This window comes from Ciconia boyciana, chromosome 4 (assembly GCF_034638445.1).
Source record: "Ciconia boyciana chromosome 4, ASM3463844v1, whole genome shotgun sequence".
NCBI lineage: Eukaryota > Metazoa > Chordata > Aves > Ciconiiformes > Ciconiidae > Ciconia > Ciconia boyciana.
In genome coordinates this window covers 82749156-82767159 of record NC_132937.1, presented here as the reverse complement: position 1 = coordinate 82767159, position 18004 = coordinate 82749156, and the positions used below count along the sequence as shown (strand labels likewise).

The window sequence follows — 18004 nt, the reverse complement described above, 5'->3', positions numbered from 1 at the left end:
AAACAGCAGATGGAAGAAATCACAGTGAAAATCAATACTGGAGCTTGCATCATCATTGTAAGGTAAAAACACATTTATTAGCAGGTAGAACTAGTGGGTTCTTTTAATATGCTTCTCAGGTTTTTTTTTTAATATCTTTCAGCTCTTTTGAATTTGTTTCCAAATTGGAAGGGATTTGGGTCACAAGGTTCAGTCTGTTAAAAGCACCTGCATCAAATTGTAGGATTTAGTTGAATTTTGCTTTTTTGCTGCTGCTGTTCTCATATTGGAGACAGTGCCAGGAATTTATTCTAACAGTTAGGTAGGCTGTACTTGCTCATGATACACCATCCTTTCCCTTTTAAAATGTAAGCCTAACAGTTTTTCCCTATCTCTGGCACTTATTCCCTTTGTGTTTTGAGAGCAGTCATTAGGCCTATGCTCAGTCTTTGTTTTGTTATCCTAAATGAGGCATTCTTAATTTCCTATCTGTTTTGCACCTGTTGTAGTTCAAGTTTGGCCCTCCTGAATGGGATTACTTGAATTATGTATGTATTCTAGTTTGAGCAGTAACCCTTGGCAGGTGCAGTTGTGGTAATAATCTCTCCTGCAGTATTCTAAAATTGTATTTGTATTCCTCATGGTAGCATTGCATTGCTGACGTACTGTTTTCTTGTGAGCAGCAAGACATTTCCTATGCCAGATGTTTTGTGTATAAATGGTAACCGTATACTCTAGTGAAGCAGGATTGTGTGGGTTTCTCTCGAGAGCATGAGTTATAATGGCTGCATTTATACAGCAGCTTGCAGGAGTGCTTCTGATGTTAAAAGGAAATGGATTTTATAACTACTGTTTTGACTTAAACTTTTTATTGTGTTGAATTAATATTTCCCTTGTGGACAAAATCATACAAGTATGTTCCTGTTTATGATGCTTATGGCAACTTCAGGACTTACTTGTGTAACAAAATAGCTTGAACATTGAATTTTTCTGTATAAGGCCTGAGGGTCATACAATGTATGCATTTTAATGTATAAAGTTTATATGTAAATGCATATTTATTCTGGTAAAACAGCTACAGTTCCAGGATCTTACTCTTAATCTGGCTTCTTTCATTATGGCCTGTTCTGGTTGGGCAGATACTGAAGTTGGAAAGGTAGAATGGACTTTTTTAAGAACTAGAATGAGACTCTTAAGAACTGAGCTTTATCAGTTGTGCACTGTCTAGTGGTGTTTGTATGTTTCTGCTGGTCTGTTAGTATACACATTGGTATCTTGTGATCAGGTAGTTCTTCAGCAATAACCATTTGGTATAGAGGAACTGTACCTTTCCTGCTCACCTCTTAATTTATTGTTAGATTTACTACTTTTATTACATGACTGTCTACTTTGCTTAAATCTCCTATTCCCTATTCATTCTTCTTCCCTCTCCTTCATTCTTCTTCCCTCTCCTTCATTCTTCTTCCCTCTCCTTCATTCTTCTTCCCTCTCCTTCATTCTTCTTCCCTCTCCTTCATTCTTCTTCCCTCTCCTTCATTCTTCTTCCCTCTCCTTCATTCTTCTTCCCTCTCCTTCATTCTTCTTCCCTTTCCCTTTGACGAATTTATCCATTGCCCAAACTTATCTCCTCTGCAGGATGCTTAACCCCTAACCAAATACCAACTAAAGGAATTTCTGCTTGAGCTGCTTCTGGAAATAAGTCAATTTTTCATTCTGTCTTTGTGTGAAAGATAACAAGTTATGAGGTAGTCACTGCTGCTTTTAATCTGTAATCTTTAATTCATTGATTCATTAATCATTCAACTGTTAAGATTTTAATCTTTAAAATTGTAGGTGGGTTGTGTGTGGGAAGAAGATTGTGGTTGGTTCCAAGGCTGGAATGTTTTTTTCTTCCTTTTTTGTTTTCAAAGAATTACTGCAGTCTAGAATGATACCATTTCAGAACCTCTCTAGAAGGCTGTAGTAAATCCAAATCAAGTGCAACTCTGTTTAATAGACTGATCTTTTCCTGTAACAAGAGCCCTACCTCTTAAAGAATTCTTTACTGAAAATAGCTTTTATTTGCTGTTGCTTAAGAAAATATGAAGCAGAGACAGAAGATGTACGGAGTAGGGGTTCTCACTGGATTACGGAAACAATGAAAGTAGGTAATAGCGGAATGTTTATATTATGCTTTGAATTAACATGAGAGTTCTTGAAAATTTCTACCATTATGGTTAGAGTAAGCTAAACTGTCCATTTTCTCAAAGCACATTAGAAGGGAAGTGGCGTATCTTGACAATTGTATACTAGTTTATTCCGTGTATTTGGCAGAAGAATAATTGCAAAAAAACCCCAATTATGAACTTCAAACAGATTTCACATTTCAGGTGTCTTTATCCTTTTGTTTGAATGTATAAGCACAAAAGAAAAAAGGAGGGAAAAAATCTTGGCTCAAAAGAACCTTTCAGATGAACTAAGGAGCTGTTTCTGCTTCTCAGGTAACTGGTGCTTAGTAAACTGCACATTAATTCTTTGATGGCAGCAAGACCCCTTGTCCCTCATTGAGGGAGAGAAATGCTCTCTTGCAGGGAAAAGAAGCTATCTAGGTTTTAATATAGAAGCTTTGAAATAATTAAGACTTGAATGTCAAAGCAGTGTAGTGAAGGTTGTTTACAGAACATTGCAGAAATCCTGGAACAGGTCTTTCAAGATACTTCAGTGAAGACCTGATCTTTTTTAAGTAAACAAAATACACTAATTTATTTTGGTAAAAGGAGAAGTTGGCTTCAAAGTCCTCTGGGATTAACATGATGTTTAAACAGTTATGTGTTCCCAAGCTTATTTTTAGATGCTGAAATGTACTGAAATACTGATGAAAACAGAAAGAACCATGATTTGCCACTTTTTTATTCTTGAATATGCTTTTTAGACTTATTCATAAAAATGTAGTTACAGTGGTGTATTCTTCACTCTTACATTATGGTGGAAAATTAAATTTAACATACCTTTGTCTTGATTTATCCTTATCTATCTATCTTTTCTCATTTATCAGTAGTTCGCTGCATACTACAAAGTGGGATGTGTAGGAACAAAACAAATTTTATGTGAAGAGCTTATTGTGCTTGTCCTCTCATGAGTTTTGTTGAATAAAAGATTATATTTCCTTTGTATGTTTGGAGCTGCTGGACAGTCAGGAAGATACCTAAGCCTCCTTACAAAAATAAGGCAATTCAGAAGACTGTCAGCCAATAAATGGACTACAAGTACATATTACCACATTTTTTTCACCATTACTGGAGGGAGTAAAAGTATTTAATTGTGTCTCTGCTAAACAGGGTTTAACTTCAGTCTTTGGCTGGTGTGCAGTTGTCAAGTAGACTTGTTTGAGTGTTTGAGAACATCTGCCTTCTGGAGGCTTATCAGACCAGTTTCCTGCTGATGACTGGAACAAGTAGCATTCATTTGAAAAAGTGTAGATGTGTATGTCAAAAACTGGAAGCTGTTTCTTTTCCTTAGGATAATTTTTTTGTCTATTTATGTAAATTTAATACATACAAGCTATTTTTCAAACTTATTGTGGGAGCATCTTATAACACTGAGTGGTGATTAAGTTGTTAATACACTATCAATTAAGACAAAACTGTATGACTGAACAAAATCAAACTGCCAATAAGACAGTGTCTTGTCTTAGTATAGTCAGCAAACACGCAGAATTTTATGGACAAAAATGTTTTCCTCTGAGGCAGAATTACAAGCTTTAATTAGAGACTATGAAGGGAGTGGTATATTTTGTAACTAACAGACTTGTGTAATACTACTGCAGGCAAACTGGTAGCTAAATTTGTGTGGTTTTGTAAAAGGTTAAAATGTTTCAGTAACATGCTTCATAGTAGATTTACTTATGCCTCTGAAAGCTGAGTACCAAAGGTTGATAGTTGCACTGATTTGCTTAGGCCCACATTTATAGTAAAGTGTTTTGTTAAGGGATATATCTTTTAATATTCGACAATAAATTTCACGTGTTCTCCTCCTAAACTGTAAGTAGGACCTTTCAGTGGCCCAGTTAGTCTTGCTTAGTGATTCATTTTGTGAAGGATCAACACCTTTTTGTTTTAGAAAGTTCTTGCTCACTTCTTTTTGCAAAGAATTCCAATGTTCACCTAGGATGAACGCTCTGGAGCATAAAAAGCATATATTAAATTTATTTTTTTGTAGAAACTGTTACATTGGCCCCTTTTTACTTTTGGTCCTCAACCTTTGGCATCCTGGCAAAATCAAATGCATAAATGTACGTTGACAGGGGCTTTGGCTGTAGCAGTAGCAGCAATTTGAAACATCTGAGTGTTGGAGGGAGATGGGTTGAGGAAGAGGACTAAGTTTCTCATGATTGCACATTGGCTCATGGTTTCTATGGCCTGGATGTGCCACTGGGAAACAACACAAGTTAATAAACTGTTAGCTTCTGGAGAAGATGGTGTGAGGAAAGAGATCAGCATCTTGCCCAAACTTTTCCTGAAAACTGTCATCCAGCAGTATCAGTTCTTGCTGATAGATGTTAACCATGCTACTAATTGCATGCTGCAATGCTAGTAGGAGCAGTCTGTGTAGGAATAATGCACAGTTAATGTCCAAATTATCACTGATGCATTGGAAGATGTTACAGATCACAAGAAACTGGGCATAACTTCTAAAAGATGCTCTAGGACATTACTTTAAGAATCTTATGATAAAGTACGTTTAATTTGCGAAGGGAAATACTGAAAAAGTTAGGGGTTTTATTTAGGCTGCTTGTGTGTTCCTGTGCTTGATCTTATGTCACTTTGAGACCTTGCCACATTAGTATGTAGAATACAGAACTAAGATTTCATTAACTTACGTAAATTATGTTGAGAAAAGAAAGATTTAAACTACAAAGCTATTCTGGTGCTTTTTTTTTTTGTTTCAAATTTATAGTTTAGAATGGTGCTACTTAAATTCTGCTAAGGTGTTACTGTTTGGTGGAAGGATTTGGTATTTCTTTGTCAAGATCCTAGGATAAAACTTTTTTTTATAAAGATACATGATAGATGTATAGCAGGTGTGTATAACAGTCTTCTGGATCTGTTAAGTTGCATATTAGTGCCACCTTTTGAGAGCTGCAAGACATACCACCCACATGCTTTGGAGAAACAAATTATTTTTTAGCCATTCCATTGTGGGTCTGTGATTGGGTTTGCGTGTTGGACCCCAGTCCCATGGAGCAATACAAGATGAAAATATCCCTATATGCTCTAGTCTTACCTGACTGAGGTTTAGATTTCTTAATTTCTTAACTACTAGTCATTTTGGAAGAAACATTCAAACTTTCCATGTGGCTTGGAAGCAGTAGGGTTAATTTGGCTGGTAGTAGGTTAGTGTATTAGTTTTTAGGCTTTGGCAGAGAGGCTTTGTTTTAAATGTTGTTTTTGTTTTTAAATCAGGAGCCAATGAAGTCGAGAGCACCACAGCTACATTTGGAATACAGATTCTACAAGCAGCTAGGATCTGGAGGTAAAAAGCAGTGTCATGCATTTTACTGTGATGTAATCCAGGATCAATTTTTCACAGAAGTTTTCTGATTTAGGAGTATAAATCTACTTAATAAAGTGTCCCTAGTTACTTAAAGCAGGAAAAAAGCTCCATGAGTCAGTGGATTAATATATATTTTTTTCTAGTATTGTAAGAGTTTTTTGTTCTACTCTTTAAACTGTGTCTATGAAATCCTAAGACTATTTAATAAGTCTTAAATATCACAGAATTTGTGTACAATGGGTATACCTTAAACAAAGCAGTCTTAGAGTATTCCCAGTGCATTCTCTTTGAATAAACACTATAAACGACCAAACTGCTAATCTACTAATCACGTATTTTTATTTAAAGTTGCTATGATACTTAAATAGCTTCAGTCTCAGTCTTACTTTACTTCCATTGATACAGCATATATTGCTTCTTATTAGTTTTAAGCCTCTTAAATACTTTTTAAAAAGTTTAAATGCAGTTTAAGATTTGAATTTCTTGTTTTGCTCCCCTTGGTGCTTTTACATCCAGAAATACTCTTATGATGGTCCCCTCTTATGAGTCCTCCTCTTTTGCTTTTATAGGTGAGCAATACCTAAAACTTCTCACATTTTTGTGCCTTTCACAAAACTATATATAGTCAGTTAGCAAGATGTGAAACTTCTTAAATTAAGAAAGTGAGTACAAATCTTCCCTAAATCAGTTACACCCTAGGAAAAAAACTTACGACACCTTTTCCTTGAAAATATTCCTTTAATTCCTAGGATAGTTTTTCATAGGTCATGTGGTTAGTTACTTTTTCCATTTTTTTACTAATGTAGAAGTTTATTGTATAAAACGGACTACTAATAGTTGTTTTCCACATGCACGGTCATTTTTTTTTTCTATCAAAGGCAACTTGGATTTTGTAATGGTGATTTTAGTTATCCTTAAACTACAATAAAATACTATTTATTTAAGCTGAAAAGCCATCTCGAAGTCGGGGAATACAAAATGAACATGCCCATATGACTTTCATTTTGTTGCATTGAATGTATGTGTTATGATGAATTTTAATACTTTTAAATACTACTTTCAAAAAATCAGGATCATGTGTTCATTGATGCACAGACTGGATAGTGTTTCTCTAGTTAGGTAGCTTTCAAAATTTTGTGCTCTTCTTAGAAGGCTCTCTCTAGGGAAACACACTTTCCAATACTTTCAATTCATACAGAACTTTTTTCGATGCAGTGGTATGAATGCTCTGCAACCAGGAATCTTTAGAGATACCTCTTTGCAAGAGTTCTTTCCTGTTCAGAGATGGAAAAGTTGTAGAATGTCTAGTCAAAATGTTGAGTCTCATATGCTTGCTGATTGGAGAAAGTCATCAGGGTATAATGTCTGTTTTTTGTAACTAGTTGTAAATTGTCAGTGTACACTAGACAAACATTGTGAAATAGCTAAGTGGAAAGCAGAGATCTTAATTGCTTAACTAATGAGATATGGCAACCCACAAGTTAAGGACAGTACCCAGCTGTGAAAACCAAGGTGTAACTACCTAAAATTGCAAAGGAGCTGCATAGTGGAGGTAAGAATAAAGCTGTAATTACTAGTTCAGCTGCAGAAAATAGGCAATGCTTCTCAGAGGTAGAAACCCTTATGCGAATATTTCTCAGAAAAAATGTCTTAGCAAATGTGACTTTGTTTACCTTTTTGTTTACTGAATAAGATTGGGGGACTGTGTTTAATGTAAGAATCTAGACAAGTCAAAGTTAGTCTGCTTTACTTCAGATATCATTCAATCTTTGTAACCCTTCTTGTTGGTTGTAACAACTTCATTGCTTTCTCTGTTGCCTTATTGAAGTACTGTAAGGGAGAATGATCTCAGATTCTTTGTGTGAAGATGGGGAGACCTTTGAGATGAGAACAAGAAGATAAAGCTGATGAGTTACTAGCCATCTTCAGTATTTATGAAAAACCTTGTTATATACCTCCTCTGTTTTTGAGGTAACCTGCTTTTATTCCAAAGTGAAAGCCTCCCCCAGCAGGCGTAGAACCCTGTAAGCTCCCTTTTAAGTCGTCTGACTTTCTCAGGCACCCTACTTGAGACTCATTTTAATAAGTTTTGTGGGAAAGACTCACCATGAAGAAAATAATATTCATGCTCCTATCTTCTTAGAGAGAAGTAAAAAAAAATTGCTGATTCCTTGTCTTTCTGCAGCACTCTCCCTTTTCCCATCTTTGCAGGAGTTGGGCCCTGAAGCCCAGGAAGTTATGCAGCCTAAGATTCTTTTAGAAAAAAAGTTGCAGAATTATCTAATTTCTGTCCTCCTGTAATCTGAGGCAATTGGTTTTACTGATTTTTTTTGTGACATACATGTTTACTATTAAGTGTAGATTTAAGAAAATTTGTCACACGAACAATTAGAAAGCCTACTGGTGGAAAGTTGATGGACCAAGTGATAAATTCAGGAAGCAGCTAATCCTTCCTACACAGAACAGGAGATAGTAAAAATCTTATGCCAGATCTATCCATATAGATAGTGTTGCTTTATGGGCAGTGGTTGTACTTTTGTCAGAGAGAGTAAATTGAAGGAAGTGTAACTTCATTGTGCAAGTGGCAGAAGAGTCCGTTGTAGGAGGTATAAAAATAGCTGTTATTGCTGGAATAAATTTGAAGTATAGTAATTGTGAGCAGATAGGAGGCTTCTGTGATAAGTAATTACTCACTGTACTAGCAGTTCAGTTGTCTGGAGCCTTCTGGCTTCTAAGCTTCTAAAAATCCACATTTGTAGGCTTTCTAAATCATGATGAAGTAGTCTTTTCATTAGCTGTTTTTGTTTATTCACACAAAACTTCTTGTAATTTGGCTGATAGATTTATACCTGAGTGTGGACTGCTTATTTTGCATTTAATTCTATTAAATAGTCTTTTCACTTGTTCTCCTCATGTATACATGCATACATGTGTATTAATAGCAAGTGACTACTAAAAAAATGGTTTCAGAAGCAACTGGTGAAAAGGGAACAATATTCCCTTTCTTTCCAAATTTTTTAAGCAGAGCCATTATTTCCTATAATCAAAACTTCATTTTTCACAAATAAGAACAATTAATTCCACAGGTTATGCTACAAACAGACTCATGCTTAGGGTGAAATAACCTGAAGTTTAAGGGATAAAATACCTGTAGTCCCTGTGAAATCCCAGTTTATTTGGGGGTGGCATGGTGGGGAGGGAGAGGCATTAAGATGTGAATGAATACTTTTGGAAGAAAATGAGTCTGTTTTCCTGAAATGTCTTCCTGAAAGCAAGTAAAGAAAATGTTATTGGGCAACAGATTATCTTACCTTCTAACCCTTTTTATCAGATCATCTTAGTGCTTCCTCTGATCTTGTGAGCACCCTTGATGGAAGGGGTAGCATTTTGAAATTGCATGTTTTCTTGGTGTTCTCTTATCTCCAGCCAGTATTTGTCTACTACAAGGCTACTTATTCTTATAATTTCCCTTTTTCTTTCTTTTCTAATGACCTTGTGACTTAGATTTTTTCATTATTTATTTCTGTGATAAGAGTTTTGCTATTCTGCTTCTTGAATGCCATGAAGATGGAAGATATGTTTGAGTGAAGAAAATTTGGGGGATCTTTTATAGTTCTCCTCCCTGAAAGAACAAGGAAAAAATAGATGTGAAATATCATAGATGTGCAGTTTTTATACACAAGACTTTTGAACTGAGAGTATTAATTCTTTGTATTTAATAAAAAGTACTTTTGACTTGAATGAAAAAGCATTAACATTTTAAAACTGTGTTCTCTTGGAGAGAGTCTGCTCATAAAGTCTTATAATCTGTAACTTTGCTCTCAGATATGCTTTTTACTGAACATGCCTGTGAATGTGCAGTAGCATGTAGGTGTTTGTCAGGAAAAAATTGTGAAGAATCTTTCTCAAACAGGAAATATTTTATGTACTTTTGGGCTTTTTTTTGAAACATTTTTAATTATTTGGGCAGTGGATCTAAAACTTATTAAAAATAGTTCTTCAAGTAGTTTAAAGATGTGGCTTATTTTGGACACATCATTATTTAGCTTTCATTTAAGTTTTATATACCAATAGACATTTTCATGAAAATTACTGCCTCTTTTCTGCCAAAATTTTGTCATTTAGTAACTGTGAGCATGCTCTCTTCATGAAGTTTGAAATCCGTTAGTATGCAGAAATTTCTAGTCAACTGAATGAGCAACCTACAGATGGATTCTTTAATAAAATTTTAGTTAAAAGTATTTTTTCTTAATATCTAAGTATGAATGATCAGAAAAACTGATACATTATCATAAGTACAGTACCACAAGTAAAACTATAGCTGAATTCTTACCTGGAATTACACTAAGACTTTTGGAATGAATAGAAAACAGTTTTATATTTTTTTATTGATTTTTGTATTAATCTTTTACGCTATCAGTCTTCCTCCTCATGGTAAGATGAGCTGTAGATGTGTTTCATGTCCAATGCCCATAATTTAACTGCACCTAAATTCAGTGTCCTTTCCTACTAGGAGGGACTGGGGCGGGGGGGGGGGGATCGGTAACTGCTGGCTCAATTTGAGTAGTGAGCAGTAAAGCTGAGAGTCTTTGTAATGTGGGATTTCTTCAATTTAAAAACCTTATTGGTGAAAACTTTTAAAATGCTTTGTTTCTTTGATAGGTAGGTATTTACAGTATGGTTCAGTTCCCTTTTGCAATAAGGAGTCTGTGTACATATTAAAGAAGTTGTGTATTGTTATGTGAAGAGCGTAAAAACTATTCAACTTTTTATTGTCTGGTTTTTCTAACATCTCTTAATAAATCTGTGGGTCATTAATCATAATGGCTGGGAGTCTTTACAAGTCAGTGAGGACTTTCTTGTACTTACCCATCCGACAAGTGGAACAAAAGAATGGCAGGCAGCTCCTGCTGCTTAACCTGCATTAGTAGAGCTTGTGTCTGCAATGCTGCTGTTTTACTAAGAGCAGACTGTTACTGTAGCACCTGTCTATAACAATGGATACCCCTGGTTGCTAGATTTTAGTTTTTCATTTGAGGTCCTTTTTGAAAGAGACAAAGATCTGTTCAGCTATGGATTATCCTACTTCTGAAACTGCTGTCTTAACATTTCAGAGAAGGCAGATGCTCAGTATTACAGAATCATGAATCATATAGTTTGGAAAAGACCTTTAAGATCATCAAGTCCAACTGTAAACCTAACACTACCAAGACCACCACTAAACCATGTCCCTAAGCACCTCATCCAAATGTCATATAAATACTTCCAGGGATGGCGACTCAACCACTTCCCTGGGCAGCCTGTTCCAATGCTTGACAACCCTTTCAGTGAAGTAAAATTTCCTAATATCCGGTCTAAACCTCCCCTGGTGCAACTTGAGGCCATTTCCTCTTGTCCTATGGCTTGTTACCTGGGAGAAGAGACCAACCCCCACCTCTCTACAACCTCCTTTCAGGTAGTTGTAGAGAGCAAGAAGGTCTCCCCTCAGCCTCCTTTTCTCCAGGCTAAACAACCCCAGTTCCCTCAGCTGCTCCTCATCAGACTTGTGCTCTAGACCCTTCACCACCTTCTTTGCCCTTCTTTGGACACGCTCCAGCAGCTCAATGTCTCTCTTGTAGTGAGGGGCCCAACACTGAACACAGTATTCAAGGTGTGGCCTCACCAGTGCTGAGTACAGGGGCACGATCACTTCCCTACTCCTACTGGCCACGCTATTTTTGATACAAGGCAGGATGCCATTGGCTTTCTTGGCCACCTGGGCACACTGCTGGCTCATATTTAGGCGGCTGTCAACCAACACTCCCAGGTCCTTTTCTGCCCGACAGCTTTCCAGCCACTCTTCCCCAAGCCTGTAGCATTGCATGGGGTTGCTGTGGCCCAAGTGCAGGACCTTGCACTTAGCCTTGTTGAATCCCATACAATTGGCCTTGGCCCATTGATCCAGCCTGTCCAGGTCCCTCTGTAGAGCCTTCCTACCCTCAAGCAGATCAACACTCCTGCACAACTTGGTGTCACCTGCAAAGTGACTGAGGGTGCACTCGATCCCTTCGTCCAGATTTTGATGTGGCTGTGTTTTTGATGGGCTGAAGGCTAAGAATGAAGTTCAGTACTTCAGTGTTCAGTGCTTTTTCCTGTAGGTAAAGACAAAAATACTGATGGTAACAAAAGAAAATGTGATTTTTAGTCTAATTTCAGTTCAGACCAGCTTGAGTGTGTTTGAGATTTGAGTGTTCAATGATACCTTTTCAATTTTTTTATCTAACTCTATTCAGGATATAGAATGCATGAGGCAGATATTAGCACTGAAAGGGAGGCTATCTTCTGTAATTAAGATATTGATAGGTGATTTTTTTTTTTTAAATCTTTCATGGTGAACCACTAAAAATACTACTATTATATGGGAGAAGACAATGGGATTTCAGATTGCTGTTGAGATCACCTCTAGCTCATCCCCTGGGCCATAGCCACCCTGCGTTCCACTTCAGTCTGCGGAAGAAAATGCAGCACAGTATGGTTTCATCACAGTGTATCAGCATCTGTGCTTAGCGATAACTCTTCCCAAGACAAAATTATCGTCGCTTTATAATGATTTCTTAATTGCTTTCTCAATTCTTAGATTGTGACTTATTTACTAAACTGATATTCTACCATATCATGAGGAAGTATTTCAATAACAAGTCTGCTTGATTGTAGTGCTAGAGGTAAATTGTAGCTAGATTATTGTGACAAGTGATCACTTTTGTTCATGGATCTTGTAGAAACCATCTAAAATAACTTATCTTGTTCTATATATTTCAAAATATTTTAGAATTGGCATCCTGCACTTGCTGTTGTTATAGGATGAAAATTATGAAGTTACCAGGGTTTGAAGTGAGTTTGAAAATATTTTTACAACAGTACTCTAATGCAATATATGTGCAAACATATTAATTAATTGAATGTTCCCAGTACTTAAAGCAGTAATAATTTACTGGAGCTTCAGGTTTTAGAATATAATTTCATTTCTAAAACGCGTGCATTATGTTTCTAACAGTCAGTAACAATGAAAGCTGAAGACAAAATGCCTAGCTGTTAACTACAGAGTTAGCAAGTAACTCAGTTCAGGGTAGTCTTCAGTTTTACATATGTAAATAATGTTTTATGAGTTCTTGTGTGTGTATCTTTGAGTTGTCTCACTTCATAACCTGTCCATATATCTTGCTCACAGTCATTCAGTATAAATGCAAAGTGAATTTTTTTAGTAACTTCACATGAACATTGCTTTAAGCTGTACCTTTAGGTAGGTAGCTGAGACCTTGCTCTTAAACTGAAAACTGATTTTGTTTTTTTCTTTTTTTTTTTAGTAATGCTGTCTTACTTTATTACTTTTGTTCTACTTTTGACTGGGGTTATTATGCAGGAGAATAAACAATAAGCAGTTAAAGTGTTTTTTAATCTCTATTAAATAGTAAAAATACAGGGTAGGTGAACTTAGAAAATCATGCTTTGTGCTTAATTTAAAAATTTGTTAAAAGCACTTAAACTGAATCAAATAATGAATCTCTTGACTGAAGAGGTATCTGTTCATATGTACTGTTGATCTGTGTACTGATGACTGCTGTGGTTTTGTTGTGAGTTGTTTGTGGAAAAAGCTGACTCAGTTTTGAGTTCTGTTGCTGCTGATACACTTTAACAGGAAGGTTGAGCTGCTCAATTATTCATGTGAATATATTAATACTTAGTTTAAGTGAATGAATGATGATGATACTTTAAAAAATAAATTAGTAATTATAGTCCAAAAAAACCTATAAGAAGTGTTGCTGGCAGTTTTTTCTTATTTTATGCCAGTCCTTTCTAGCATTTGGCTTAAGGATATGTACAGAATTGTCTTTATATTAATAAATTATTTAAATATAATATTTTTTTTCCCCTAGAGTAAGTGCAAGAGATCTGGTAAGAATGACAGCTGCATAAATTTAAATGTAACTTATAGGTGCACATGTTGATGTTTCTGAGAAACAATAATTGCTGACCATAAGAAGCCTGGCAGTATACAAAAACTTGTATTAATCTTGGAATATGACATCACACACAGATTTCAGAGATTAATCAGTGTTATTTTGTATAAAATATAATAGCTATAATTGTGAAGGAGGCTTGATGGTACGGTTCACAGAACACTGTGAATGTTAGATAAATGCATATTCGATTTAATAGGGCTTACAATAAAAATGCATGTCTAATTCTGTTTTAGTAATGTAAATAACTAGTTATATTAAATCTATTTTAATGGAAAAAATCTTATGGATATATTACTATTTCTTATATTTGCAAACATATTCTTATATTTGTAAATAAGAAATGTAGTCTAAGTGTTGTGGTGCATGCCTCCAACGTGGCATTTTAGCACTGCTGAAGTCATATTGCTTATGCAGTGTCTCATTCCATGTTTAGAGTTTTCCAGTGCCTGGATGATCATAGTTTCAGTAGCCATAAAGTGCTACATTTCCCGAGACTGTATGACGTTCTGTATATGCTACTTTGATTTTGTGTATGCATGGTTTTGCATACGCTGCTTTGGTTCAAGTCAAAAACCACGTCTGGCACTATCCTGGATTTTGTAATTGCTTACTTTCAGAGGACTCAGGCCAGTGTTGTGGTTTAGCCCCAGACGGCAATTAAGTACCGCACAGCCGCTCACTCACTCTCCCCCTGGTAGGATGGGGGAGAGAATCGGAAGAGCAAAAGTAAGAAAACTTGTGGGTTGAGATTAGAACAGTTTAATAATTGGAACAATAATAATAATAATAATAATAAAAACCTGTAATGAGAAGGAGAACAACAAGAGAGTGAGAGAGGAACAAAACCCGGGGAAAAAAACAAGTGATACAACCACTCACCACCTGCTGACCGACACCCAGCCAGGCAGTGATTGCTGCCCCCTGGCCAACTCCCCCCAGTTTATATACTGAGCGTGACATCATATGGTATGGAATAGCCCTCTGGCCAGTTTGGGTCAACCATCTTGGCTGTGCCCCCTCCCAGCTTCTTGTGCACCTGGCAGAGCTTGGGAAGCTGGAAAGTCCTTGGCTGGTGTAAACATTACTTAGCAACAACTAAAACATCAGTGTGTTATCAATATTATTCTCATACTAAAATCCAAAACACAGCACTATACCAGCTACTAGGAAGAAAATTAACTCTATCCCAGCCAAAACCAGGACAGTATCCGTCCCTTATTCTATACCATTTACGTCATGCCCAGGTTCTACCCTTTCCAATACATTCCAATTAATCACCACCACCTTTCCTGTCTTTTGATATATACACACAGATATCATTCCCTTAGTCTATAGGCCATCCCTCTAAAATGCCTGTTGGGTTCATTTAGTCCATGACTTTGGGCTCCATCTGTCATAATAGTCCTTCAGGGCAGGAGAGATGGTGTGTGGTGTAGGGTTGTTGCATGCTGAAGCCAGTTCTGGTTCCATCACTGCTGCACTTTGCTTGGTTTCATCAAAGTTCATTCTTCATTAATCTGTGTGATTCTCACTGAAATACTGTTGATATGGTGTATAGCAACCATAGAAGTGATGACATACAGTATTACATAGTAGTTACCATCATACCATTTAGTTCATTGGCTGTTCTCACCCAAAATCAAATTCCCTTGAGGTACACAGCGGACTTCCCCATCCTTTTGCCTTACCCACCAAGTACATCCAGGTCCTTGAGCAAAAGCAGTCCCATAAATGGGCTTGCCTTTGCCTGAGGCAGGAATAACCCAGACTGTCTTCCCCAGCATGTTTTTTTATGTGCACTGCAGGGACTTTATCTCCTTCTACAGTGCATAAAAGTTTTGATTGAGCAGGGCCAGCTCGATTGACAGATCCCCTAGGGGCTGACTATCCAGGTGGCCTTTGCTAAATGTTTATCCCAATGTATGAATGTTCCACCACCCATTGCTCTCTGTAGTCTTTAACAGCCCATTGTATTGTTTGATTTTCCCAGAGGCTGGTGCATGATAGGGGGTGTGATATACCCACTCGATGCCATGCTCTTTGGCCCAGGTGTCTATGAGGTTGTTTCACAAATGAGTCCTGTTGTCTGACTCAATTCTTTCTGGGGTTCCATGTTGCCATAGGACTTGCTTTTCAAGGCCCAGGATAGTGTTCCGGGCGGTGGCATGGGGCACAGGATATGTTTCCAGCCATCCAGTGGTTGCTTCCACCATTGTAAGCACATAGCGCTTGCCTTGGCGGGTTTGTGGGAGTGTGATATAACCGATCTGCCAGGCCTCCCCATATTTATATTTCAGCCATCGCACTCCATACCACAGAGGCTTTAACTGCTTGGCTTGTTTCATTGCAGCGCATGTTTCACACTCATGGATAACCTGTGCAATAGCGTCCATGGTTAAGTCCACCCCTTGCTCACGAGCCCATCTATCTGTTGGATCTCTTCCTTGATGGCCTGAGGTGTCATGGGCCCACTGAGCTATAAATAATTCACCCTTATGTTGCCAGTCCAGATCTACCTGAGCCACTTCAATCTTAGCAGCCTGATCCAGCTGCTGGTTGTTTTAAAGTTCCTTAGTGGTCCGACTCTTGGGTACACGAGCATCTACATGATGTACTTTTACAACCAGGTTCTCTACCTGGGCAGTAATGTTTTGCCACAATGTGGCAGCCCAGATGGGTTTGCCTCTGCGCTGCCAATTGTTCTGCTTCCATTGCTGTAACCACCCCCCCAGGGCATTTGCCACTGTCCGTGAATCAGTACAGAGATAGAGCACTGCCCACTTTTCTTGTTCAGCAATGTCTAAAGCCAGCTGGATGGCCTTTACTTCTGCAAATTGGCTCAATTCACCTTCTCCTTCAGCAGTTTCTACAACTTGTCGTATAGGGCGACTGATACCGACATGGGTTGGTTCCCTGGTTGAACTGCAGTGCTTCTCACAGCGGGGGCTGGAGTAGCCACAGTGCCTGTCATTTTGTCACCAGATCCTTGAGGGTTCTGAAGAGTGTTGAACAGGGCTCAGTAGGCATGGGCCAGGCCCCAGCACATTGCAGTGATTTGTATCTCCTTAGGATTGTCAGGGAGACAACACTTTTTCCAAATATTCTACTAATTTTTCAGGATTCTGTGCTTGTTCAGGGGTGAAGTTCCAAAACACTGGAGGTGCCCACCATTCTAGGCATTTGCCTATGCCGTCCCACACACCCTGCCACTCATAACTGTCTGGCCTTGGGGCAGATCTCTGGATGATATTCTTAAATTGTTTACTAATCTTAGACAAAACCGAAACAATATTCCCAAGCAATACCAACAGATGTATCTTAACTACCCAAGGATGTTCAAGATACTGAAAAGTTATTGTAACGAAGGAGTAAACATTGTAGAAGAAAGTAACGAAGGTGCCATTCTGTATTTCCTCCATAAAAAACCTCTGAGGAAGAAGTATAATTGCTAATTGTCTCCATGAGGTGGTACCGGACGTACAGTAATGGTTTCACTATGACACTTAGATACCAAAGTAAAGCCAAGGTCACTGTTTTAATAACAAATTTTGCAGGCAAAACACTAATCACTGCAGGGCACAGCAAACTCCAAAAACCAACACCTATCTTTAGCATGTACAGCAAAAAAATGAGCATGGTGCAGATCAGGTAAACCAATATCAAGAACAGATGAATCAATATCGTGGCCCACAACTGTTAACAGATCTAAATTCCTTAATATGCTCTGGTTAATCTGTTATTATCTCAAACCCTTTGTGCCCCCCGTTGGGTGCCAAAAAGGACTGTTGTGGTTTAGCCCCAGTCAGCAATTAAATACCCCACAGCCGCTTGCTCACCCTCCCCCCTGGTGGGATGGGGGAGAGAATCAGAAGAGCAAAAGTAAGAAAACTTGTGGGTTGAGATAAGAACAGTTTAATAATTGGAACAACAACAACAACAACAGTAATAATAATAAAAAAAACCTGTAATGAGAAGGAGAACAACAAGAGAGTGAGAGGGTAACAAAACCCAGGAAAAAACAGGTGATACAACCGCTCACCACCCGCTGACCGACGCCCCACCAGTCCCCGAGCAGTGGTCACTGCCCCCCGGCGAACTCCCCTCAGTTTCTATACTGAGCGTGACATCATATGGTTTGGAGTAGCCCTTTGGGCAGTTGGGGTCAGCTGTCCTGGCTGTGCCCCCTCCCAGCTTCTTGTGCACCTGGCAGAGCAGGGGAAGCTGAAAAGTCCTTGACTAGGGTAAACTTTACTTAGCAACAGCTAAAACATCCCTGTGTTATCAATATTATTCTCATATTAAAGTCCAAAACACAGCACTGTACTGGTTACTAGGAAGAAAATTAACTCTATCCCAGCCAAAACCAGGACAGCCAGATTCTGTAGTCTTTAGTAGGGAATACTTGTGTTTGTGGCAGGTTGTTGAACTGCATCCCTGACAGAGTACCAGTATGAATGTGCCGTGGAAGATGGCTGTAACTGCAAATCTTCGAT

General features: G+C 37.9%; 1 protein-coding gene across 6 annotated transcripts in view; it reads left to right on the top strand.

The window, feature by feature from the left end:
- Positions 1 to 18004, top strand: part of CSNK1G3 (casein kinase 1 gamma 3) — a 117630-nt gene that overhangs the window by 26446 nt on the left and 73180 nt on the right. For 4 of the 6 annotated variants that reach the window (XM_072860397.1, XM_072860396.1, XM_072860398.1 and 1 more), the window contains exon 4: positions 5421 to 5490. In XM_072860397.1, the coding sequence (XP_072716498.1) occupies positions 5421 to 5490 (70 nt within the window). Of the gene's footprint in view, positions 1 to 2065; positions 2127 to 5420; positions 5491 to 18004 lie in introns of those variants that run through there. The other 2 variants (XM_072860400.1, XM_072860401.1) reach the window with 2 other exon arrangements.